The sequence below is a fragment of the Mustelus asterias genome, chromosome 1, assembly GCF_964213995.1.
Source record: "Mustelus asterias chromosome 1, sMusAst1.hap1.1, whole genome shotgun sequence".
Taxonomy (NCBI): domain Eukaryota; kingdom Metazoa; phylum Chordata; class Chondrichthyes; order Carcharhiniformes; family Triakidae; genus Mustelus; species Mustelus asterias.
Window position 1 is genome coordinate 60,591,637 of NC_135801.1, and position 27,786 is coordinate 60,619,422.

Sequence of the window (27,786 nt, forward strand, 5' to 3'; positions counted from 1 at the left end):
CGTACCCGGCCAGTCACTCCAACAGTTCCCTTCCTGGTTTTGGACAGCCAGCTGGGTCAGGCCACTACAGCCAACACTAAGATGCTGGAGTCTACAGCTGAGCCCTCAATAACCAGGGCCCCACCTACCTCAGCCATCTGAAACATCCCCAATGGCAGCTCAGGAGTCTCCACCTCTCATGCTGTGACCATTGGGAAAATACTTTGTGGGAGCACTAAGATAAGTAAATAAGCACAAGAAGATAATGGAAAATGCGATTCTTAATTCTTTCATTTAACTAATAGAAATGGAATTGTATTTTTGGATAAAAGTGTTTTGGTTCCAGATTTGATGTCGGTGTTTTATAGCTGTATTGAATCTAAGGATAGACCCATAAAACCGGACTAAAGGAAGGCAGTCGGATGTGACTGTTTGTGCATTAGTTCAGATGGAGTACTTTTCGATGTATGGCATGGTGGCACAGTGGTTAGCACTGCTGCCTCACAGTGCCGGGGACCCGGGTTCCATTCCAGCCTCAAGTAACTGCCTGTGTGGAGTTTGCACATTCTCCCTGTGTCTGCGTGGGTTTCCTCCGGGTGCTCCGGTTTCCTCCCACAGTCCAAAGATGTGCGGGTTAGGTGGATTGGCCATAGTAAATTGCCCCTTGGTGTCCCAGGATGAGTAGTTTGGATGGATTAGCCATGATAGATGTATGGGGTTACAGGGATAGGGCAGGGAAGAGGACCTGGGTAAGATACTCTGTCAGAAAGTCATTGCATACTAGTTGGGCCAAACGGATCCTATAGGGATTCTATGAGTTTATGAGCAGTTCTCCTGAGAGCTGAAGATGTGATGGACACTCGAGGTCAATGCTACTTCAAATCAACGAGCATTGTAAATACTTCCAGCATCCTGGATGGTGGACTTGCGCAAGGGTAGGGTGGGGAGGGGGTGGGGCTGCTCTCTACCAGAGTGGATGTTTAGGTGTCGAATTTACACTTGTTAAACAGGAGCAGTGTCAATGGATTCTGAGGACCATGCCTTTGATCAGGACTTGTGCTTTTAGTAGATAAATCAGAGCTCACAAACGTGGTACTGAATTTTTGACCAGGGCTCATGAAGTAGAGATTCGGCTATTCCACATAGAGAGCTGCATTGCTTTTGCACCAATGTAAAAAGATTGATGCTTGTCAAAGGCCTGAGGAAATATTACACAAGCGTTTTCTGGGTCAGCTCTTTTTAATAGCTATTGGAGGAGTGATTGGTGTTCATTCTGGATTAATGAGTTAATGTGCTGAGCTATGTGGAAACTGAAGTACAGTCTCTGAAATGGGAATTGTGACCAGACTGGAGAGAGCATGGCTTGGCTCACTCACTCACTTGAGTATTGGCTACCTTAAGATACATGTCTCAGGAATAACGTTGTGCAAATGTTTAGAACGTTTTTTAAAAGAATATCATAGGAACAACTGACACATGCAGTCAAAAAAAGACAGTAGGATCTGGCATGCAGGCAGAGGAGAAGGTGGTACAATTTCATAGAGTCAAACCTGTAGCTAGGAGGCTCAGACTACTGCTCACCCGTGGCAGAAAGCTCCTCAGAAATGTCAGTTGTGACACCTGCTGGAAGGTGGTACTGCCACTGAGTGCCAACTCTCTCATACCCAGGACTGTAAAATAGTTCCACAAGAAGGTCAATGACCTGACCAGAATAGGGAAGGTTAAAAAAAACCTTCCCTGACTATGTCAATGTCCATCATGCTTTCACTATCTGAATGAAACACTGTACCACAAACCCTGCACAACACACTCTGGTTATAGAAAGCAGTGCGCCTCAAACTTGGTACCATACATTATGGCCACCTCTTCCCCCAGCAATTCTTATATGCATCACTCTAAAAATCCTTCCTTCAATTCAAAAACCTGATACCCAACAATCTTACTTCACCCGCCCTTGTCATTGATACCCACTCTTCAACTACTGGTTTGCCCCCAATTTGCACAATCTTGTTGCTGGAGGAATTGATGCATGATGCCCGCATGACACCTTAAAATTTCTTACACCCTAAAAGGGGAGCTGATGTGGCAGGGCTCAGGTCTTGCTGTGGGAGATGATAGTTTCAGTGGCACGTTGCCAGTAGCATGTTGCCAGTAGCTGTTTTGCTGCTGAATACAAGCACTGCCACCCAAGCATCTCGGTGAAGCAAAATTATGCCACAAACCTCCACTCGATTCTTCACCCATTCGCATCTTATTCCCTCAAGTCCACCAGAGCAAGGGCGAGGGGGAAGAAAAACAAAAAAGACCTGACTGCCTGTTTATGAATCATGGTGATGAGGAAGATAAAGAAGAAGAAGTAGATGAAGGAAATAAAATTAGATTCAAATTCTCACAGATCTACAAAACTCCCTCAAACACAACACCAACATTAACTTTCCTTACTTCAAAGACCCAGCTTGGATACTTTTGTTTACAAGGAAGCACTAGATGGTGTTCGGTAGAAGGTGATTCAGAGAGCGTGAGAGAGCCAGAGGATTGGGGAATGGGTGAGGATATGATCCTGCCCCAGATTTTTCAACATGCATTCTTGGCAATTGAATGGGTGTTCCCGACATGAGATTTATTGCCCGTTGTTGTCCTGCACTGGTTTGATATAACTTTTTGGATTCTTCAGAGGTCAATAAAGAGACAACAATTAGTGTGGGACTGGAGTCACATACAAGCCAATCCAGCAAGTATCCTTCCCTAAACGGGTTTTGTGAACCAGTTGGTTTTATGGCAATCCACCAACCTCATGATCACTTTTACTGATCCCAACATTTGATTTCCCTTTATTTTGTCCACGATGCAAACATATCCACTTCTGAGTAAGGATGAGGAGAAAGCAGTCTATCACCTTCCAGAAGCGAGACCCAGAACTCATCCATACTTGCTTGAAAAGTAGGTTATTTGAGGACTGTCAGACTCCAAAACCATGCAACATCTGACAGAAATAACTCTTGTATTCTCCTTCACTATAACATCAGGGAAGCTTTGCCTTCGTCACAGGGACCAGTTGGTGCCTCCACCTCCATGGAACCACAGGTGAGGACCCCCAGGCCGTGCCAACCACACTGATCCTGCTGAGTTACCAGGATCTGATAGCTATATTCAACCAGCCTCTTGCTGATCAGTAAGGCACGATACCAGTGCCTAGTGGAATGTGAAGGTTGGAATCCAACTGCCTGATACCGTCATCTCCAAGTAGAGCAGCAAATGTTGCCAAGAACAAGCTGCTAAGAGATGAAGGTCACAACATTCCTCTGACATTTTTTGTGGAGTACAAGGAGCCTCCACTTTGGTGGTATCGAGGTGAAACACTGGAATAGGTGAAAAAAGAGCATTGGTAGCCATTCAGCAGAAGCAGTCCTAGAACAATTGCTACGTGTTCTTTCTGCATAGCCATAGTTTTTGAAAAGAACTTCCTCAAGGTTCCCCATCTCCCACTGTGATTTGGGTGGGAGGCTGACAGAATTCCGAGAGAAATTAATGTAACTAGAAGGTTGGGAGATTTGAATGGAATTTCAGGTCTAAAATATCCGATCTTGCTTGAGAATTATTCATTTTGTACTTACGTTGTCTATTCTTTGAAACCAAGCTGAACAGTGGGTGTATTTTACATCTTCTTTCTCTAGATGTGCCGGTATAAATACAAGTACAGCAGCAAATGTACTTTTTGTTGTTTTCACAGGGTGAATTTCCTTGGCAAATAGCAGTTTATGAAGGTCCAACTTTGAACTGTGGAGGAGTCTTCATTGGTGGCTGTTGGATTTTGTCAGCTGCACATTGTTTAAGGTGAGAATCTGCATTCTCTGGACAAACTCTTCATAAAGTACGTCACAAAATAATCCATTAGACGGGATTTCTGGCCACGCTCGCGTCCGGAAAATCCTGCCTGAGGTCAACGGACTTTAGCATGGATCTGTCCCACCTGCTATGATTCCTGTGGCGGGCAGGACGGGAACATTCCATGGGATTCTCTTTCACTGCATTTTTTCATTGCTTTTTGGATACATTTCTCATCATAGAGTGACATAACTCTACAACATTCCATCTCTAGCCTAACTACATTCAACTTCATTTTCTTGCTTCTGCGCCATTTGCCCCGAATTGTGCAGCTCCCTTCAATAACCTGGGTATCTGCACAGCAAGGTCTTCTATTTCTCTACTGTTTTTAAAATCTAACCATTTAAAGTAAGATAGACATTTACAGCGTGGAAGGAAACCATTTGGTTTGATTTGATTTGATTTATTATTGTCACATGTATTGGTATACAGTGAAAAGTATTGTTTCTTGTGCACTATACAGACAAAGCATACCATTCATAGAGAAGGAAAAGAGAGAGTGCAGAATGTAGTGTTACAGTCATAGCTAGGGTGTAGAGAAAGATCAACTAATGCGAGGTACGTCCATTTAAAAGTCTGATGGCACCAGGGAAGAAGCTGTTCTTGAGTCAGTTGGTACGTGTCCTCAGACTTTTGTATCTTTTCCCCAATGGAAGAAGGTGGAAGAGAGAATGTCCAAGGTGCGTGGGGTCCTTGATTATGCTGGCTGCTTTTCCGAGGCAGCGGCAAGTGTAGACAGAGTCAATGGATGGGAGGCTGGTTTGAGTGATGGACTGGGCTTCGTTCATAATCCTTTGGAGTTTATTGCGGTCTTGGACAGAGCAGGAGCCATACCAAGCTCTGATAAAACCAGAAAGAATGCTTTCTATGGTGCATCTGTCAAAGTTGGTGAGAGTTGTAGCGGACATGTCAAATTTCCTTAATCTCCTGAGAATGTAGAGATGTTCGTGGGCTTTCTTAACTATAGTGTCCGCATGGAGGGACCAGGACAGGTTGATGATGACCTGGACACCTAAAAACTTGAAGCTCTCAACCATTTCTACTTCGTCCCCGCTGATGTAGCCAGGGGCACGTCCTCCACTACACTTCCTGAAGTCGATGACTATCTCCTTCATTTTGTTGACATTGAGGGAGAGATTATTGTTGCTGCACCAGTTCACCAGATTCTCTATCTCATTCCTGTACTCTGTCTTGTCATTGTTTGAGATCCGACCCACTACGGTGGTGTCATCAGCAAAGTTGAAGATCGAGTTGGAGGGGAATTTGGCCACACAGTCATAGGTGTATAAGGAGTATAGTAAGGGGCTGAGGACATAGCCATGCAGAGCACCAGTGTTGAAGATGATCGTGGAGAAGGTGTTGTTGCCTATCCTTACTGACTGCAGTCTGTGGGTTAGGAAATCTAGGATCCAGTTGCAGAGAGAGAGCCAAGCTCCAGGCCCTGGGGTTTGGAGATGAGTCTCGTAGGAATAATGGTGTTAAAGGCTGAGCTGTAGTCTATGAATAGGAGTCTGATATAGGTGTCTTTACTTTCTAGGTGTTCCAGGGTTGAGTGTAGGGCCAGGGAGATGGCATCTGCTGTGGACCTGTTGCGATAATAGGTGACCTGTAGTGGATCCAGGCAGTCTGGGAGGCAGGAATTGATTTGTGCCATTACTAAGCTTTCGAAGCACTTCATAATGATGGATGTCAGAGCCACCGGACGATAGTCATTAAGGCACGCTGCTTGGCTTTTCTTTGGTACCTGAATGATGGATGTCTTCTTGAAGCAGGTAGGGACCTCAGATTGATGTATAGAGAGGTTGAAGATGTCTGCGAATACCCCTGCCAGCTGATCTGCACAGGACCTGAGTGCTCATCTGGGTACCCCATCTGTGCATCTCCACATCATGACTATCCCATCTGGGCCAGTTGCTTTCCATGGGTTGACCTTCGAGAAGGCTGCTCTGACGTCTGCAATGGTCACCTCAGATAAACGTTTATCCGAGGCTTCCGGGATGGAGGGCATGCTCTCGCTGACCCCTCGCTCAAAACGGGCATAGAATACATTGAGCTCATCAGGGAGGGGTGCATTGGAGGCAGTGATTTGGGCCCACATATCTGTGCTAACTCTCTGCCAGGATAATCCAAACCCTATCTTACTGCCCCACTCTCTTTGTGTAGCCTCATGTCTTACTCTGCTTCAAATAATTATCCAATTTTCCCCTAAAATATACAACGGTTTCTGCCCTTGATCATTCATTGTGATTGCTCCAACAACCTCTAAACCTCTTTTCTCGTTCCCTCGGTGCTAATTTTGAAGTGATGTCAACTCTTCACTGATTTCCCAGCAAGATTTCATTGTCTTTACTAATTACTGTATTAAACCCTTCACAGTTTTAAAACACCTTCTCCATTATAATTCTTGCATCTCAAGTCTTTCCTTGTAACTGTTATTTGATAATTCTGGTATCACCCTGACATGATCCTAGATAATTTACAATGTACATTCTCTACAGCTTTAATTTCCTTTCCAGAATGGGACACAGTGCTGTAATTAGTACTCTGTGGTTTAACAAATCCTTTGTAAACATTTATCAATACTTCTTTACTCTCGCATTCTATGCCAGCATTTATAAAATCCAAAATGCTATTGGCCTTTACAAGGTTTTATCTCCCTGCTGTCACACATTCATTGTTTTATGTATTTGAATACATTTTGTACATTTTCATAAACTTCCTATACTTAAGTTCAATTCATTTGTATATGTGTGTGTACATGAGTGTGTATGTGTATACGTATGTGGGTGTGTTTGTTGGTGTAGTATGTGTATGTATAGTGCATAGAAACATAGAAACTAGAAACAGGAGTAGGCCATTCGGCCCTTCAAGTCTGCTCCGCCATTCATTATGATCATGGCTAATTGTCGAATTTAATATCCTGATCCCCCCTTCCCCGCATATCCCTTGATCCTTTAGCCTCAAGAGCTGTATCTAATTTCTTCTTGAAATCAGACAATGTTTTGGCCTCAACTACATTCTGTGGTAGTTAATTCCACACATTCACCACCCTCTGGGTGAAGAAATTTATCCTCATTTCAGTTCTAAAAGGTTTACCCCTTATCCTCAAACTATGACCCCTAGTTCTGGACTCCCCCACCATAGGGAACATTCTTTCTGAATCTACCCTGTCTAACCCTGTTAGAATTTTATAAGGTTCTGTGAGATCCCCTCTCACTCTTCTAAACTCCAATGAATATAATCCTAACTGACTTAGTCTCTCTTCATATGTCAGACCTGCCATCCCAGGAATCAGCTTGGTAAACCTTCGCTGTACTCCCTCTATAGCAAAGACATCCTTTCTCAGATAAGGACACCAAAACTGCACACAATATTCCAGATGTGGCCTCACCAATGCCCTATACAATTGCAGCAAAACATCCCTAACCCTATACTCAAACTCTCTTGGTATGAAGGCCAACATATCTTCTTTACTTGGTATGAAGGCCTTCTTTACTGCCTGCTGCACCTACATGCTTATTTCCAAACTGATGCACCAGGACTCCAAGATCTCGATTATCCACCTCCCTCAATTTACACCCTTTCAAGTAATAACCTGTCTTCCTATTATTGCTACCACATGCTACCTGCATGTGTGTATGTTTGTGCATGTTTGTGTATATATGTGCGTGTGTGTGTATGTATGTGTGTGTGCATGTGTGTTGTGTGAATGAGCCAATATTGACCCTTTGTGTGCACCACATCCAATTCTCCAATCTAAACAAACCTGTTAACTTGACCTTTTTGCAGTTAAAGGTGGTGTGCATTGTTAACATTTTCAGAGGAAATGCTAATGACCAATATCCAATGGAAGTGCTTGGCCCAATTTGCAGAGGACCTGGGTACAGTCAGCTAGCAGTCTAATTTCCACTCATTCTCGTAGACTTATGTCAAAGTTACAACGGAGTCCACTGAAATACCCATTAATATTCAGTCTCCCGCATTTTTCCAGTCTAATTTACTTCTGTTTACTCTAATCCTTTACCTTCAGCTTTACAAACTGAATTTGCTTTAATTCTGCATGCCTTAACATTGCCTTAATGTTCTTATGTTGCACCTTATCAGGTGAGTTTACCATATCCATTGTATTTCCATTAACCTATCTTCCCAGTTATTTCATCAGAGAACTCTATAACAACAATAACTTGCACCTATAAAATGCCTTTATTGCAATAAAATGTTCAACGGTGCTTAACAAAAGTAATATCATTAGCAACATTTGACACTGAGAAAAGAAAAAGCTATCAAGACATAAAATTAATGTAAGGTTGGCCAAGTACAACTTATTTTTGAGAAATCCCTGCAAACCAGTTACAATTAGTTCTTCATCCTTAATTTCCCTCAGAATTTTCAGATATAAATTATTGTGCCCCATTGACTTGTCCAGCTTAAATTTGCGAACGTTTAAAATACTGACTCTCTTTAAAATAATTCACATTGTTAACAGTTTTACATCCATATCTTACCGTTCTCCAATTTCAATATTTACTTTCTCTACAAAAGTTGAAGCAAGGGGGTATAATTTAGATAGCGCCAGCCTGCCAGCATGAATTGAGCCTGCACATGTAGGCTCAAGGCCCAATAGAAATTTGTCTTCAGGCCTCATTTAAATTAGAACAACTGAACTCGGAAGCCTACTGCACATCCTCAAGCAACCTGCTGGTGAAAATAGATCCTGGGAGGGTCAGGTAAAGTAGTGGTGAGGAGCCTGAATAGAGCCTGCCAATGGCATTCAGGATTGCAGTAGAAGTGAGAGGGGAGCATGCCTGCTTCTCTTTGCACCACACTAAGGTAAGGATGTTTTAAGAAGCTTGTCTTTTTGAGGATTCTGGTTAGCCTGCATTGGACCTATTCCATGTCCTTTTATGTGCAGATTTGCTTTTAAACATAAGGCAGGAGAACTAAGAAATAGTAGGGGCGTCAAGTGGCACAGTGCCTAGCACTACTGCCTCACAGCGCCAGGGACCTGGGTTCGATTCCTGGCTTGGGTCACTGTCTGTGCGGAGTCTGCACTTTCTTCTGCGTGGGTTTCCTCCGGGTGCTCTGGTTTCCTCCCACAGTCCGAAAGACGTGCTGGTTCGGTGCATTGGCCACGCTAAATTCTCCTTCAGAGTACTCGAACAGGCATCGGAGTTTTCACAGTAACTTCATTGCAGTGTTAATGTAAGCCTACTTGTGACACTAATAATTAAACTTTAATTTGGCCATGGAAATTCTAGTTGGAATTTAATAGGTTTGGAGGTGACGGGGTTAATTAATGGGGCTGAAGGGTGTGTGGTGTGCATCCCACCATCCCAGTGGGTTCACTAATCTCCGTCCAATTGCAGAATCATGGAATTGTTACAGCGCAGGAGGAGGCCATTTGCTTCATCATGTCTGTACCAGCTTTCCAAATTAACAACTCGTGCACCTGGGGCAATTTCCCATCCTTCTCCCCATAACATTCTTCCTTCTCAGATAACAGTCTAATTCTCTTCCGAATGCCTCGATTGAACTTGCCTCCATCACACTCTCAGGCAGTGCATTCCAGATCCTAACCGCTCGATGTGTGAGTTTTCTCATACCACTTTTGCTTCTTTTACCAATTAATTTAAATCTGTGCCCTCTCCTTCTCGAAACTTTCATAAGTGGGTACAGTTTCTCCCTTTCTAGTCTGTCCAGTCTCCCGTGGCTTTGAAGGCCTCTTTCAAATCTCCTCTTAGTCCCCTCTTCTCCAAGAAACACAGTCCCAACTTCTCCAACCTATCTTCATAACTGATGTTCCTCATCTCTGGGACCTTTCTAATGAATCTTTTCTCTTCAATGCCTTCACATCCTTCCTAAAGTGTGGTACCCAGAACTGGATGTAATATTCTAGCTGAGGCCAAACTAGTGACTTATGCAAGTTCAATATAACCTCTTTGCTCTTGTACTCTATGCCCCTATTAATAAAACCCTTTTCAAATGCTCTCTCAACCTGTCCCGCTATCATCAATGAATTATGCATGTGTGCATCCAGGTCCCTCTGCTCCTGCCTCCCTTTCAGAGTTCTAAACTTTATTTTATATTGTCTCTCCATCTTTTTCTATGAGAATGAATCACTTCATATTTTTCTGCTTTGAACATCATCTCCATCTTTCTGTCCTTACCACCAACTTGTCTATGTCGTTTTGAAGCTTTACCCTTTCCTCCTCAAAGTTCACAAAGCTTCCAATTTTTCTATCATCTGCAAACATTTAAATTGTGCTCTCTACATCAGGGTCTTTGTCATTAAATGATTAAGTCCAGGACAGGGAGGTTCATGCACACTAATTGAGGTCAAGTGGGCAACATAGGAAGCCCTCAATCAAAGACACTTAGTTTCTGATTAAGGGACTGGGCATCGGGAAAGGGGGTTGGGGGTTTTGTTGAGAGCCTTGCTCCACCCTTTCTTCTCATTCCCCCTCCCTTGACCTAGCCAGTGACTCCTCCCCTTAACCACCATTCTGCCCTCACTCACCTGTGGCCTGGGTCCTACGGTGGCGATTCTAGGCATCGATGCATTACTGGCAGCTGCCAACATTCTGCTGGACCTGACAAGCAATGGACAGCGGCCTTTAGCTGGCAGTTCTCAGTGGTCGGGGCGGGGGGGGGGGGGCATGATTTCTGCCCCAAAGGTCCTAATTCCCGGGGAGGGCCAGCTGCTGACCAGTTAGGGGAGTCGGTGGGGTAGTAGTATTGTCACTGGACTAGTGACATAGAAACCCAGGGTAATGCTCTGGAGATCTGGGTTCAAATCCTACCACAGCAGGTGGTGAAATTTGAATTCAATAAAAATCTGGAATTAAATGTCCAATGATGAAACCATTCTCAATTGTAACAATCCATTGGGTTCACTAATCTCCTTTATGGCCTCGTCAATCACTCAGTTCAAAGGCAATTAGGGATGGAATAAATGCAGGCCCAGCTCCCTGTTGCCAATATTAAATTCACCCTTTCTCTTTCAAAATATTCCCACCCCCATTAAAAAAAAGCTAATTGCTCTATTTCTACATCTGCCAACCTTTCTTCAAGTGGCACGGTTGTGCATGCCATAGCTGGATTGATGAATTTTTTAAATCGCAGCAGGTCTAACAGCATCTGTGGAGAGACAATAGCGCCAACAATTCGAGTCAGAATGAGAATCCTGACATTGGAGAGAGCGCAGAAAAGATTCATGAGAATCATCCAGGGATGAGAGACTTCAGTTATGAAGTTTGGTGTCAGAGCTGCTATGACAAAGGGTCATCCAGACTCGAAACATGAGCTCTGTTCTCTCTCCACAGGTATCTGTCAGACCTGCTGAGATTTTCCAGCATTTTCTGTTTTTGTGTCATTATCACACATGCTGCGATTATCACTAATGGAATATATGGGATTTTGGGGGTGAAATGTGTTTACAATACACCACTTGGAGCAATGCTATGCAGGCTAATGTCAATTCCCCAAGGGCAGGCACTGCTCAGGTAGCACCCAGTGTGATCTGTGTAGCATTCTTCCTCGATACTATTGAAGAATACCACACCGGCTGCAAACAGAAACCAGAGGCTATTTCTGCCCCGAAAAATCAATGTCAGCCTCACGACCTGAACGGATTTCTCCCCACATACTTCCCACTGAGGTTTGTCAATGAAAAATAAGCTATGTTCCACGTATCATTTACTTTCTCATAATTATCACTATAATATCGTAGAATCGTAGAAACCCTACAGTGCAGAAGGAGGCAATTCGGCCCATCGAGTCTGCACCGACCACAATCCCACCCAGGCCCTACCCCCACGTATTTACCCGCTAATCCCGCTAACCTACGCATCTCAGGACTCTCAGGGGCAATTTTTAACCTGGCCAATCAACCTAACCCGCACATCTTTGGACTGTGGGAGGAAACCGGAGCACCCGGAGGAAACCCACGCAGACACGAGGAGAATGTGCAAACTCCACACAGACAGTGACCCGAGCCGGGAATCGAACCCGGGACCCTGGAGCTGTGAAGCAGCAGTGCTAACCACTGTGCTACCGTACCGTATAATATCTGATACAATTTGCAGTGCGTTGCAGAAATTCTTCTTTATTCATTTCTTTTGTCCTTATTCCAGGCCTTACCACTTGTCTGACTATGTGGTGAGAATTGCAAAGTACAATAAAAGAGGTGTTGCAGATAATGAAGAAATCTTGCCAGTCGCGAAAATCATCATCCATCATGACTACAATCCCAAAACATACGAGAATGACATTTCCTTAATAAAAGTGGTTCACGTTTTTAAAAACAGAGAATGCATTCCGCTGAGCATTGATGTCCAACCTGTCTGTGTCCCCTGGTCTGAGTATCTATTCAGACCCGGAATGTCTTGTGTAATATCCGGTTGGGGTCAAGCACCAGGTAAATATATTATTACAGAGTAATGTGTGGAAAGTATTACGTTTTCTTTCAGGATTTTACTTTTAATGTAAACATTGTAACAGTATTAGACTTGGATCTAACGTACATTTCTGACCACAGAAAGTTAACTCACTCATATTTTTGAGGTTCGAGTTGCAAAATGTGCTTTCCATCAACGCTTCTGTTTTGTCTAACATATTTTGAGGATTATTTTTGCCCTCTGTTCAATCCCTTGCAGCAATCATCTTCTAAGTGACCTCGAGGTTTGCCCTGAGACATGGATTAAGTCAAACATAGTTCCAATGAGCCTCGGTGGACTTTCAGTTTAAATTTTAGATGCTGCTCAAACCATAAACAAGCAAGAGAATTGAGGTTTTTCAGGACATTTTGCCAGCATAGAAAAATGTCCATCACAATTTAAATTCCAAACTTACGTCAGAGCTGGGTTTATCATTTTGGTTAATCATGGATTCCTTAATTGTGCCCCTCCCTAGAGTGTCCTTTTATTGTTTGTTACCCTTTGCCTTTTTTTAAAGCCACCCAGCACACACAGACAGGATAATGTCCTCTGCATTAGTTTCTCCCCCTCTCTTTCTGAAACTGCTGGCTCTCACAATCTTACATTTAACTCTCTGCAGAAACTCTTACACTCAAAATCCCCAGCTCTATTCTGGGATCACATGATGGCATTATAACACAAAAAATGGATGTGTTTGAATCAGGTGGGATGTTAAAAATCTCAAAACAAATTCCAAATGACCTCAAACCCTGCCTCTTTAGGTTTTCAAAGAGTTGGAATGGGGGAAAGGCAACCAAGCTGATCCCAGGAGTAAATATTTTAATGAGGTGAAGTGTCTTAACAGCGATTTTTATTATTCATTTGTGCGACGTGGGTATCGCTGGCTGGCTACCATTTATTGCCCATCCCAAGTTGCCCGAGGGCAGTTGAGAGTCAACCACATCACTGTGGCTCTCGAGTCACATGTAGGCCAGACCAGGTAAGGATGGCAGATTTCCTTCCCTAAAGGACATTCATGAACCAGATTGTTTTTCTGACAATCGTTTCATGGTCATCAGTAGATTCTTAATTCCAGATATTTTTTACTGAATTCAAATTCCACCATTTGCACGGTGCGATTTGGACCCAGGTCCCCAGATCATTAGCTGAGTTTCTAGATTAGTAGTCCAGTGATAATACCACTAGGCCATCGCCTCCCCTAATTAATAACAACAACCAGCATATATCTGGTCGATTTAGTGATTCCCCCTTTCTGGCCATTCTAATCCAGCCTTTTTGATCTCCCTGCCTGGTCTTTCCTATTTGAACCTTCCTGCAGCCTCTGATCTGCCCCATGTCACCTCCCAGCCTTCCCAGCTCCAGCTTCTGCCTTTCGTCTTCAGCCTCCAACCTATCCCCAACCCCATTCTTTGCAGTCACGCCCTTCCTCCTCTCTAATTCCTGGATTTGGCCTTGCGTCGAGGCCAACCCACCCAACTGCTGCCTCGCAATCGGCTGCTATCAGGAAACAGAACTGTTAATGAGCTTCTGACATTAAATATGAGAGGACCTGAGGGGAACCTATTTTTCTAGGCTTCCTGAGTACGGTTCAGTGACTCTTCTCTCAACTCTGCCACCCACCACCCCAATTCCCCCAACTCTTCCCCTGCTCCTCACTTCCCCATAAATATTGGAGTGACAGTGTCCCGCAAACCATGGATGAACATCCTAAATAACAGGTAAACAGAATAGCAGGTGGCTCACATATTCGCCTTTACAAATCAGCAACAATCTTGAAAGGAGAGATGTGATGAGGATGTTTCCTCTTATCAGAGAATGTAGAACCAGGAGTCACTGTTTAAAAATAAGGGGTCGCCCATTTATAGTAGACCTGAAGCAAAACTTTTTCTCTCTGCAGGTTATGAATCTTTGGAACTCTATTCCTGAAAACGTGGTGGAAGCAGAGTCTTCGAAATGTTTAAGGCAGAGGTGGTAGGCAAGGGGGTGATAGGTTATCAGGGACAGGCGAGATACAGATGTGAGGTTACTATCAAATCAGCCACGATTTTATTAAATGGTGGAGCAGGCTCGAGGGGCCGAATGGCCTACTCCTGCTCTTTGTTTGTATTTCCGTATTAACTGTTCCAAGGAGAAGAACAGCAGATTTTAATACTGTGTTCAGAATTGGAAATTTAAAAAAATAACTGAATATGATAATCTCCTCTTTCTAACGGTGCATTTAGTGAAGGACACAATAACTTGCATTGACACCAGGGCTGGAATTCTCCGGCCGTTCATGTCGGTGGGTTCTCCGGTCCCGCTGGCAGCGCACCCCCACCCATGGGTTTCCCGCCAGCGTGGGGTGATGTCAGTGGGAATTCACATTGACAATGGCGGGACTGGAGAATCCGGCCACCAGCAAACAAGGCGCCACCTCCCACCGGCAGGAAACACGTGGCTCGAGGCCGGACAATCTCGTCCCATATCTTTAACATAGTAAACATCTCAAAGCCATTTCACAGGAGTGATCAACAAACAAAATTTGACACCAAGCCACGTAAACAGATATCAGGACAAGTGGCCAATGTTTGGCCACAGAGTAGGTTTTAACCGCAGGGATCTGTGCTAGAAGACCAACTGTTCACATTTGATTTGGAAGAGGGAACTGAATGTATTATCACCAAATTTGCAGATGATACAAAGTTGAGTGGGAGGGTGAGATATGAGGAGGATGCAGAGATGCTTCAGTGTGATTTGGACAGGGTGAGTGTGTGGGCATTCTCATGGAAGATGCGGTATGTGGATAAATGTGAGGTTATCCACTTTGGTAGCAATAATAGGAAGACAGATTATTACTTGAATGGGAGTAAATTGAGAGAGGTGGATACTCAGTGAGACCTTGGTGTCCTCATGCATCAGTTGCCAAAAGTAAGTGCACAGGTACAGCAGGCAGTAAAGAAGGCAAATGGTATGTTGGCCTTCATAGCGAGAGGATTTGAATATAGGGACAGGGATGTTTTGCTGCAATTGTATAGGGCGGTGGTGAGGCCACACCTGGAGTATTCTGTGCAATTTTGGTGTCCTTCTCTGAGGAAGGATGTCGTTGCTGTAGAGAGAGTACTGCAAAGGTTTACCAGGCTGATTCCTGGAATGGCAGGTCTGTCATATGATTTTGATTTGATTTGATTTATTATTGTCACATGTATTACAGTGAAAAGTATTGCTTCTTGCACGCTATACAGACAAAACATACCGATCATAGAGAAGGAAATGAGAGAGTGCAAAATGTAATGTAACAGTCATAGCTAAGGTGTAGAGAAAGATCAACTTAATGCAATGTAAGTCCATTCAACAGTCTGACAGCAGCATGGAAGAAGCTGTTCTTGAGTTGGTTGGTACATGACCTCAGACTTTTGTCTCTTTTTCCTGAAGGAAGAAGGTGGAAGAGAGAATGTCTGGGGTGTGTGGGGTCCTTAATTATGCTGGTTGCTTTGCCGAGGCAGCGGGAAGTATAGAGAGAGTCAATGGATGGGAGGCTGGTTTGTGTGATGGATTGGGCTACATTCATGACCTTTTGTAGTTCCTTGCGGTCTTGGGCAGAGCAGGAGCCATACCAAGCTGTGATACAACCAGAAAGAATGCTTTCTATGGTGCATCTATAAAAGTTGATGGGAGTCGTAGCTGACATACCAAATTTCCTTTATGAGGAGAGACTAAGTCAGTTAGGGTTATATTCACTGGAGTTTAGAAGAGTGAGAGGGGACCTCATAGAAACTTATAAAATTCTAACAGGGTTAGACAGGGTAGATTCAGAAAGAATATTCCCAATGGTGGGGGAGTCCAGAACCAGGGGTCATAGTTTGAGGATAAGAGGTAAACCTTTTAGAACTGAGGTGAGGAGAAATTTCTTTATCCAGTGGGTGGTGAATGTGTGGAATTCACTATCACAGAATGTAATTGAGGTCAAAACGTTGTCTGATTTCAAGAAGAAATTAGATAGGCCGGCTTAAGGAGGGAGTTCCTGAGTTTGGAGCCTCGACAGTGAAGTTGTGGCTGCTAAAGGTGAAGTGAAGAAAATTGGGGTGGCGTGGAGCAGAATTGGAAGAGTGCAGAATCTTGGAGGATTATAGCAGGGAGAAAATGACAGGGACAGGTAGGAGCATGACCATAAAAAGATTTAAAAACAAGGATAAAATTCTTAAAGTTGAAGCATTAATAAAATAGGACCCAATGCAGGTTAGTGGACACAAGGGCAATGGGCGAACGGGTGGTAAGAACAAAGAACAAGAAACAAAGGATATTAAAGCACAGGAACAGGTCTTCCAAGCCCGTGCTGATCATGATGCCCTACTAAACTACAAAAAAACACCTTCTGCCCTGACTCGGTCTGTATCCCTCTATTCCCTCCCTATTCATGTACCAATCCAGATGCCTCTTAAATGTTGCTAATGTGCCTGCTTCCACCACCTCCTCTGTCAGTGCATTCCAGGCACCCACCACTCTCTGTGTGAAAAATGTCCCCCACACATCTCCCATAAACTTTACCCCTCTCACTTTGTATCTGTGCCCTCTTGTAATTGACACTTTCACCTTTGGAAAAAGCCTCTGACTATCCACCCTGTTTATTTTGTAGACCTCTATCACGTCTCTCCTCAGCCTCCGTCTTTCCAGTGAAAACAATCCTAGTTTGTTCAACCTCCCCTCACAGTCAACACCCTCAAGACCAGGCAACATCCTGGTGAACCCTCTTTGCACTCTCTCCAAAGCTTCCATATCCTTCTGGTAGTGTGGTGACCAGAACTGCACGCAATACTCCAAATGCAGCCTAACCAAGGTTTTATATAGCTGCAATATGATTTCCCAATGCTTGCACTCAATGCCCTGGCTGAAGAAGGCAAGCATGCCATGTGCATTCTTAATCACCTTGGCCACCTGTATTGCCACTTATAGGGAACTCTGGATCTGCACGCCCAGATCCTTCTGTATGTTAATGCTCCTAAGGGTTCTGCCATTTACAGTACAATTCATACCTAAATTAGATCCTCCAAAATGCATCACCTCGCATTTGTCCGGATTAAACTCCATCTGTCATTTTTGTGCCCAAGTCTCTAATCTATCTCTATCCTGTTGTATCATCTGACAATCCCCGGCACTACAGTCATCTGCAAACTTACTAATCAGACCACCCATATTTCCCTCCAGAACATTTATATATACTACAAACAGCAGAGGTCCCAGCACCGATCACTGCAGAACATCACTAGCTACAGATCTCCATTTGGAAAGACACCCTTCCACCGCTACTCTCTGTCTTCTATGACCAAGCTGGTTCTGTATCCATCTAGCCAGCCCACCCCGAATCCCATGTGATTTTAGGTTTTGTACCAGTCTGCCATGTGGGACGGACCTTGTCAAACACCTTACTAAAGTCCATATAAACTGCATCCACAGCCCTTACCTCATCAATTATCTTTGTCACCTCTCCAAAAAACTCAATCAGGTTGGTGAGACATGACCTTCCCTATACAAAACCATGCTGCCTATCACTAACTAGTCCATTTTCTTCCAGACGTGCATATATCCTGTCCCTCACTATCTTCTCCAAAAGCTTCCCCACCATTGATGTCAGGCTCACCAGCCTATAATTTCCTGAATTATCCCTGCTTTCTTTCTTAAACAAGGAACAACATTGGATATTCTCCAGTCCTCTGGAACCTCGCCTGTGATCAAAGAGGATGTGAAGATAGCTGTTAAGGTCTCAGCTATTTCTTCCCTTGCCCTCCACAGTAACCTGGGATAGATCTCATCTGGCCCCGGAAACTTGTCTACCTTAATACAATTTAAAATACCCAACACTTCCTCCTTCGATATATTGACATTCTCTAAAGCTTTCACACACCTATCCCTGACTTCATCCGTCATGTCGTGCTCCTTGGTGAATACCGATACAAAGTACTCATTAAGGGTCTCACCCACTTCCTGTGACTCCACGCATAACTTCCCTCCATTGTCCTTGAATGGACCTACTCTTTCTCTTGCTCCTAATATATGCATAAAAAGCCTTGGGATTCTCCTTGTCCTTGTTTGCTAAAGACATTTCGTGGCCCCTTTTGGTCCTCCTAATTCCGCGTTTAAGTTCCTTCCTACTTTCACTATACTCCTCAAGGGCATCGGCAGTTTTTAGATGCCTAGACTTATCATATCTTTCCTTTTCCCTTTGACTATGCTTACAATTTCCCTTGTCATCCATAGTTCCCAAGTCCCACCATTCCTATACATTTTTGAGGGATATGCCTGTCCTGCACTTCAATCAACTGGCCTTTAAAAGCCTCCCACATGTCAAACATGGATTTGCCCTCAAACAGCCGGTGCCAAGCACATATCCCAATCCCTGTCTAATTTGGATGTAATTGGCCCTCACCCAATTAAGCGCTCTCACCCAAGGGCTACTCTTGTCCTTATCCATGACTACCCGAAATCTTATGGAATGTGGTCGCTAAGCCCAAAGTGCTCCCCCACTGAAACATTGATCACTTGGCCCGGCTCATTCCCCAATATCAAGCCTAGTATGGCCCCCTCCCTGGTTGATACATACTGTATCAAAAAGCACTCCTGGACACATCTAACAAATTGCTCTCCATCCGAGTTCCTGGTTGTAAGGGAGTCCCAGTCAATATGGGGCAAGTTAAAGTCACCCACCACAACTACCCTGCTTTTCTCACACCTTTCCAGTGTCTGACAACACAACTGCTCCCCTGTCTCCTGCAGGCTGTTGGGGAGTCTATAATACACTCCCAACATTGTGATTACAAGATCCCTCCAATGTGTCCTCCCTCAACACAGCTGTGATGTGCTCCCTAATCAGTAATGCAATTCCCCCGCCCTTTTGTTTCTCCTTCTATCCCAAAATGTTAAGCTTCCAGTCCTGTCCCTCCTTTAATCATGTCTCCGTAATTGCAATATCATCATAATTCCATGAGTGTTGGTCCGTGTTAGGAGACAGCCAACAGGATTTTGAGTGAACTCAAGTTTATCTAGGTACAAGGTGGGAAGTCGGCCAAGAGCGTATTGGAATAGACAAGTCTGGAGGTAACAAAGGATGAGAGTTTCAATAGCAGTGGAGTGAGGTCAGGTGGAGATGGGCAATGTTGTGGAAATCAAAGAAGGCAGTCTTCGGTTGGAGGTTGAAGAGAATCTGGAGACAGAAGCTCAACTCAGGGTCAAACATAATGTCAAGCTACAAAATGTCTATTTTAGCCTTGGTCAGTGACCAGGGAGAGAGATTCCATCATAAAACAACAAAGAAGTCATTTTTTGCTAGGCTTCTGCCAGTATTAATTTGCATCTTGCCACTTGATAGAGGCTGGTTCTTGGTAGCTCGACTAAGATTGGAGGATTGCCATTTGGAAGACTGTGGGAAAGATCTATTTTTTTCTGGGGAAATCCGAATAATTTTATATGCTCCTGTAAGAATCTAAATTGCACACAAAATTAATTAAGTGGAATACCTGATTCTTCAGCATTCGACAGAACCCATTTGAAATGGAATTGCTCATAAGCAAGTTTCTAGCTGGGAGGAATCGTTAATCAACTTGCTGCAGAAATGATGATATTAAATAGCTGGTGTTACATTAATGTATGCCACTGTCACTTATTTGTATTATTGTATTTCTAGGTTCTAAAGTCAACATTCTTCGTTGGGCTGAGCTTGATATTTTTGAAAACTGTTCAGCTATTTACAAATCTAATTTCTTTGAAGGAATGGAATGCGCAGGTAAGGTTAAAACGTTGATGAAATTCTGCTCCTCCTCTCAGAACCTTGAAGGGTTCAAAAATCCATCGGTTTTGATAGATGTTATGGGAAGTGCCTAGGGTTACAGTCTAAGAATAAGGGGTAAACCATTCATGACTGACATGAGGAAGAACTTCTTCACTCAGAGAGTTGTGAACCTGTGGGATTCTCTACTACAGAAAGCTGTTGGGGCCAGTTTGTTAGATATGTTCAAGAGGGAGCTGGATGTAGCGCTTGCGGCTAAAGGGATCAAAGGGTGGGCAGAGAAAGCGGGAGTGGGATACTGAAAGTGCATGATCAGCCATGATCATATTGAATGGTGGTGCAGGCTTGAAGGGCCAAATGGCCAACTCCTGCACCTATTTTCTCTGTTTATATCTTAACATTTAATATTTATTTATTAGTGTCACAAATAGGCTTGCATTAACACTGTAATGAAGTTACTGTGAAAATCCCCTAGTCGCTACACTCCGGCACCTGTTCGGGTACACTGGGGGAGAATTTAGCATGGCCAATGCACCTAACCATCTTGGACAACAGTGGGCCAAGTGGTAAGAGATTTGGAGTGGGATCTGGATCTGCTGTGTCTCCACCTCTTTGACGTACACCAGCAATTTTGATGAAAATCGGGAAAGGTGTTTCTTGTGATCACCCTCTTCAGCAGTAATATCAGTGGCAGGGTTGACATCATCTTCTGGAACCCCCGCTGCCCCCACTGTACCCCAGTTCAGTCATTATACACCAACACACAGTAGAAGTGAGTTGCATGTTAGGCCACATCCTGGCCATACTATTCGAAAGGCCTGTTTCTTTATAGCAGTAAGTCAGTCATTAGCTCTCAGAAAGTTACTGGGTTGATTCTTTTTCAGATGAGTACTGCCACCACCTCCCCCGCCGCTCCCCTACCAAACACACACACACAGACAGATCTCCATCTGCAGAATTTCTTCTCATCCAACTCATGAGCCACTACTAAAGTGGGCCTCTGCATACATTATCATCGAAATTATACAGTCAGAAAATGGTTACAGCGTTTGTTACTGACTCTCTGTAAGAGTAACTCAGCCAGTTCCACTCCCTGTGCTCTCCCTGTAGCCCTGATAATGATCTAATTCCCTTTGAAAAGCCAGAATTGAATCTGCCTCCACAACACTCCCAAGAGCGGCACGGTAGCACAGTGGTTAGCACTGCTGCTTCACAACTCCAGGGTCCTGGGTTCGATTCCCGGCTTGGGTCACTATCTGTGTGGAGTTTGCACATTCTCCTCGTGTCTGCGTGGGTTTCCTCCGGGTGCTCCGGTTTCCTCCCACAGTCCAAAGATGTGTGGGTTAGGTTGATTGGCCAGGTTAAAAATTGCCCCTTAGAGTCCTGAGATGCGTAGGTTAGAGGGATTAGTGGGTAAAATATGTGGGGGTAGGGCCTGGGTGGGATTGTGGTCAGTGTAGACTCGATGGGCCGAATGGCCTCCTTCTGCACTGTAGGGTTTCTATGATTCTATGAAGTGGTGTATTCCTAATCTTAATCACTCGCTGCATAAAAGTTTTTCCTCATGTCACCTTTGGTTCTTTTGTCATTCATTATAAGTAGGTGTCCTCGGCCCTTACACCAATGGAAAGTTTCTTGCTATCCATTCTGTCCTCATGATTTTGGACACCTCTACCAAATCTCAGACTTCTCTTCTGTAGGGAGAATGAGACCAGTTTTTCCAGTGTACCCACATAATTCAAATCACTCTGTCCTGAAACCATTCTTATAAATTTTTTCTTCACGCTTTCCAATATGTCTTCAAATCCTTCCCAAAGTGCAATGCCCAGAATTGCGCACTATACTCCAGCTGAGGCCAAGCTAGGGGCAATCTTACTGGCTTGTCACATCGGTAAGATCACATGAGGGGCGGAAAACTGGGTTCGCACCTGGTTCCTCACCTCTTGTGATGTTATCGGCCCTGTTCTGCCAGCATAATCAGCCTCACTCCTGGGAGGGGGCCCTGGCACTGCCAGCCTGGCACTGGGGAGTGACAAGGAGCAGGGTCTAAGAAGAGGGGGCAGGGCCTAAGGGGAGGGGTGGGGCCCAAAGGGGACAAGACCTGAAGGGGATGGGGTCTGAAGGCGAGGCAGGGTGTGGGAGCTCTATAGAGGCTGCGTACTCTGCATCGAGGATCGCCGGGGCAGTGATCAACCAGGGGGGGAGGAATTGGGGGTGGTGATCAGGGGTGTGATCGTCGAGGGTGGCGATTGGGGGGATGCGATCAGGGGTGGCGCGATTGGGGGGTGGGTAGGGGAGTGACAATCTTCCAGTGCATTGTTTACTCCACACCCCCTACTGGCAAGCATCACACCTTGCCTCATTTTTTTTCTAAGTGCCATAAGATAGTGTCCAGGAGCTCGCCCAAATAATGGTTGCAATTCTCTCCCATTTTCACGCTTGTTCAGCATTTAGTGTTGATAAATGTTCACCATAGCTCCTTTGGTTTTGTACTTTATGTCCCTATTTATAAAATCCAGGTCCTGATGTTCTTTTAATCATGTTCTCAACCTGTCCTGCTACCTTCAATTATTTGCGTACATATTCTTCCAGGGCTCTCTGCTCTGGCATCCCATTTAATTGTATTCTTTATTTTATTAAACTAAAAGCAAATGGAAATCTGAACTAAAAATAGAAAATACTGCTTAAAATCCTGGAATTCCCTCCCTAACGGCATTGTGGGTCAACCACAGAACATGGACTGCAGCGATTCAAGAAGGAGGCTCACCACCACCTTCTCAAGGGCAACAAGGGACGGGTGATAAATGCTGGTCAGCCAATGACGCCCATGTCCCATGAATGAATAAAAAAATTCAGCCGGTCTGACCGAATCTGTGGAGAGAGAAAAACAGAGCAGTGATTCTTCCTCAGGACCAGAGAGCAGTAGAATGTGATAGGTTTATGTTGTTGAAAAAGTGAGGAAGGCCAGGGATAGGTTAGAGGACAGGAGAGATGAAATGACAAAGATATCATGGAACACAAGACAAAGGGAGTGGTAATGATAGTGTTAAAGTCTAAAGCTTTGATCCAGATTAGGTGTTAATAGCAAAATATAGGTCAGCACTGTCTGAAAGCAAAATAAGAAGTTTAACAACACCAGGTTAAAGTCCAACAGGTTTATTTGGTAGCAAAAGCCACACAAGCTTTCGAGGCTCTGAGCCCCTTCTTCAGGGACCTGAAGAAGGGGCTCAGAGCCTCGAAAGCTTGTGTGGCTTTTGCTACCAAATAAACCTGTTGGACTTTAACCTGGTGTTGTTAAACTTCTTACTGTGTTTACCCCAGTCCAACGCCGGCATCTCCACATCATGAAAGCAAAATAGCAGAATGTGTTAACAGCAGAAAAAGGGTCAGCGCTGTCTGAAAGCAAAAACTTGTAGAGAGGCCCTTCCCCAGCTCCATTCTTTCCATGATAGTGTACAATTTTTTGATATGAATGGGGGCTGTGCTACTTGAATGGTGGGAGGATAGGGCTTGGGAGGAACATACCTGGTAAGGTCAACGCAGTGAAATTATTTCTTCTGGTGAGACAATTTAGAAGGGAGCCATAATCTTAAAATTAGATATAGTCAAATCAGGAAGCAGTTTTTCACACCCCAAAAGGTTTGTGAATACAGGGATAGCTGAAATGGTCAACACTATAGATTTGTGTAAGGTGTTCAAGGATGCAGGGTAAACCTGTACATGGAGAGTACAAGTACTGATCAGACCTGATCTGACTGAATGATGGAACTGGCTTGGATTGAATGGGCAATCCTCCTCCCATAAAATACCAATTTAAAGGCTAGCAACTGGTATTTCTGGATCCCAGTGGAGTTTTGATTTGATTTGATTTATTGTTGTCACATGTATTAGTATACAATGAAAAGTAGTGTTTTTTGCAATGCTATACAGACAGAGCATACTGTCCATAGAGAAGGAAAGGAGACAGTGCAGAATGTAGTGTTACAGTCATAGACGGTGTAGAGAAAGATTAATTTAATACAAGGTATTCAAAAGTCTGATGGCAGCAGGGAAGAAGCTGTTCTTGAGTCAATTGATACGTGACCTCAGGCTTTTATATCTTTTCCCGATGGAAGAAGGTGGAAGAGAGAATGTCCGGGTGTGTGGGGTCCTGCTTTTCCGAGGCAGTGAGAGGTATACACAGAGTCAACGAGGTTGGGAGGTTGCAGTTAATGGATGGGAAGCTGGATAGTCCTCTGTCCTCTTGGAATGACAGTGAATGTCTGCTGAAAATGATTCAGCTCTACAAGTACTTAATGCTTTTTGAACTTTTGAAACATATATGATCTGTATCATGGAGCAACAATGTATCCAAACTGTGTTGTGTAAATTGTAAGGGGCTAAACACAGAATGAACTCTATAATATCACACGACCTTCCACCCTAAGCTCAATAATAAATGAGAGGAAATCCCTAATAAATGGCAGAGGTCCCATGTAAATAAACTCATTACGGAAGACCAGTAGATCACGCAGGACTTCCTGAACCATGGAATTATACAATGCAGAAAGAGGCCATTTAGCTGTTTGAGCATTCCCTTGTTCTCTGAAAGCTACTTCATATTTGCGTTCCCTTGCTTATATATTTTTGCGAATATTTAAATTAACTTAGTAGTTGTAGTGTTAAATTTGACATTGAATTTCTCCTGCAGTTCCTAAAGTTATTCAGCAAAGTGATACAGATGTTCAGAGTTTCATTAAGTTACTTTTATTATTTGTTTTTTTTAAAAAAAACAGCCGAATGAAGGCAAATTTGAATCTGCACTAGTGACTCTTTTACATTTTGAGCTTTCTCCCTAATTTTCATACTTCTTTTCTTGAGCAGGGAAGATGGATGGGACAGTCGATGCTTGCAAAGGTGATTCTGGAGGTCCATTAGTTTGTTCTGATGAAAGAAATGAAGCGTACGTGTGGGGTGTAGTTAGCTGGGGTGAAGGGTGTGGAAAAGCTGGATTACCCGGTGTGTACACAAAGGTGGCACATTATTTTGACTGGATTAGCAGCCACGTTGGTAGAAGTCTGATTAACAAATACAACAACTGAAAGTTCAAAGTCTTCTACTGTACCAACACCTAACTTGGTTGCAGAAAGTGCATTCTTCAGAACTCACATTTTCATTGGAGAGGTTTGAAAATGATAACATAATCACATCATCGGGTACAAATACAACTACCACCAACGACCCTGTCTTATCAGAAAGAAAGTTGTGAAGTACAATGATCAGAATTAAGCAGAGGTGGATACTGATCTGTCACTTTATAACCTCTGTTCTAATAATAAAATATGCTTTACGACATCAAAACCATTATTGTGTCAATTACTTTTTACAAGGAATTGTCACTATTAAAGGTTTAAGTAGTTAAAAGTCTAGAGAAGGAGAAATGTCACCAGATTGAGAAGGCCAAAGGATTCCACCAGAAATCCAAAATCCACCAGAAAATCCATAAAAGATCTCTAGGGGAACCAAGGTAAAGACAAACTGGCAAGAAACATACTGCCTACTTTATCCAAATTGCTCATAAAAGCGAGTAGCGTATAGTCTAGCCATGGTTAGCACTGTCAATGTCTCTTTTCCAAGGGTTAGCAATTTACATTGGGTTTAATGTTCACCTAAGCAATGTAAATGCCAAGTATTTTTTCCAACATGTTTAACTCAATAGTAAATGTTTACTGCTTATGGTCTTAAAGTGCTGGTCCAGTCAACTGTTAAGCCACAGATCCTGGAATGGTCACCACTGCTGGGACTGCAGTGAGTCCCTAAGCAATACTGTTGCCAAACTTGAAACTAGGCTGCCCTCGCCAGGGACAGTCAAGCAAACCCCAGTGAAGTGTTGTGAGAAGCAGCGGTGGATGGGAGGCTGGGAGTGAGGTTCAAACGAGGGATGCCCTTTTCACCGAGGGGCCCTCCCATGAGCGTGCCTGAATGGAAGGGACTCGCTTGCAGCCAGGCCATCAGCTTTGCCATGTGGCATGGGCACCCTCTGCTGCTGGTAAAATACCTGCAGTGGTGGGAGGAGCAATTGGGCATTTTGCATCACAATTGGCCCAAGGGCGCGTGAGCGACCTAACACCTATCCTATTGTTAAAATGCCAAAATGAGCAGGTGGGTGCCTCCTGCTATCCCACTTAATTTTATGCCTTGTACGTGCTAGCCCAGTCCTGGAGGTGGGGGGAGGGGGGAGGAGGCAGGGATGGCTGGAATTTGGGGTGGGAGAGCATAAAATTCTGGCTCATTTCTTCTCTAACGCATCTATTTTGATGGAGTAAAACAAAATCACTAAGTTTGCACAAAATGGAGCATCTGGAATTCCTGTGGTCTAAGGTCTGGGTGCACAGTTATTTAAAAATTTTAGTTGAGGCACATGGAATGTTACCAACAAACCTCCATGGCCAAGTATTGTGCTGCTGTGGGGGTTTAAGCCTACAGGTGGGTGGGTTGCTTTGTTTAAATCCTTTGATAAAATAGCATTCTTTTCTGAGAAGAACCAAACTAAATCCTTCCTGAGATCTGATTTTTAAACCTATCTATCCTGCATCCTCGGATGCCAAGCCTCTTGAATTTCCTGGAAGTCCCTGGGAACATATGATTGATATCTCAGTTCCTGTTTACCTAGGAGAAACTGAGGTTTGCACCTTTGACCTCTCTGTCCATTTAAAATGTAAATTCTGCTGCTCAACTCAACCTGTCAATTGCCACGCTGTCTGCCTCATGCCTCAATCTATTGACTGATTCTCCTGGACTGGACTACCCCTCATGGCTGGTTCATCGCCCTTATGTTCACTGGAGAAGCTGCTTGTCTCGCTTCCTGTGAAGTTACAATGGTGGAGCTATACCAGCCATGAGGAATCTCACTGTGTCTGGAACATTCTGCCTCATTCACTGGCAGTGAGCAGGAACGGTACAATTCATGCCCATTCGACAAGCCAAGTGATAGAGAGAAGCTGGCCCCCAGGTTAGAAAAAAAGGTCCTGCTGTGATGAATCTAAGGTAAGTGTTAGATCCTCAGTGTAACAGTCAATGCATTCTAATAAAGTTTGACACTATCATACTCAAGTGTTGGCATTACAACCTTCAATGGCAATCATTGGCACCTCAGCAGAGCACTGATGTCAAAGTAAGTACAAAACATTTGCAGATTCAGTGACTGCAATGTGACCAAACATCCAGGAATAAGTCCAAAAGGAGGTGGCAACCCAAGTGGGAACATCTCTGTAGAAAGTTATTCCCTGCTGCAAGTGAACATCAACAAGCTTATCACTGTGGGCAACACGGTGGCACATTGGCTAGCACTGCTGCCTCACAGCCCAGGTTCAATTCCGGCCTTGGATGACTGTCTGTGTGGAGTTTGCACATTCTCCCCGTTTCTGGGTAAGTTTCCTCTGGGTGCTCTGGTTTCTTCCCACACTCCAAAGATGTGCAGGTTAGGTGGATTGGCCAAGTTAAATTGAATCATAGAATCATAGAATCCTACAGTGCAGAAGGAGGCCATTCAGTCCATCAAGTCTGCACCGACCACAATCCCACCCAGGCCCTTTCCCCATAACCACATGCAGTTACCCTAGCTAATCCCCCTGATACTAAGGGGCAATTTAGCATGGCCAACCCACCTAACCCACACATCTTTGGACTGTGGGAGGAAACCGGAGCACCCGGAGGAAACCCACGCAGACACGGGGAGAGCATGCAAACTCC

General features: G+C 44.1%; 1 protein-coding gene across 1 annotated transcript in view; it reads left to right on the forward strand.

Annotated features, from left to right (window-relative positions):
- The window catches only part of cfi (complement factor I), a 70,550-nt gene extending 45,160 nt beyond the window's left edge, over window positions 1–25,390 (forward strand). The window contains exons 12-15 of the mRNA XM_078212966.1: window positions 3,710–3,813; window positions 11,997–12,280; window positions 19,954–20,052; window positions 24,919–25,390. Coding sequence (XP_078069092.1) covers window positions 3,710–3,813; window positions 11,997–12,280; window positions 19,954–20,052; window positions 24,919–25,136 — 705 coding nt within the window. The 3' untranslated portion in view covers window positions 25,137–25,390. The remainder of the gene's footprint in view (window positions 1–3,709; window positions 3,814–11,996; window positions 12,281–19,953; window positions 20,053–24,918) is intronic.
- The last annotated feature ends 2,396 nt before the right edge of the window (window positions 25,391–27,786 follow it).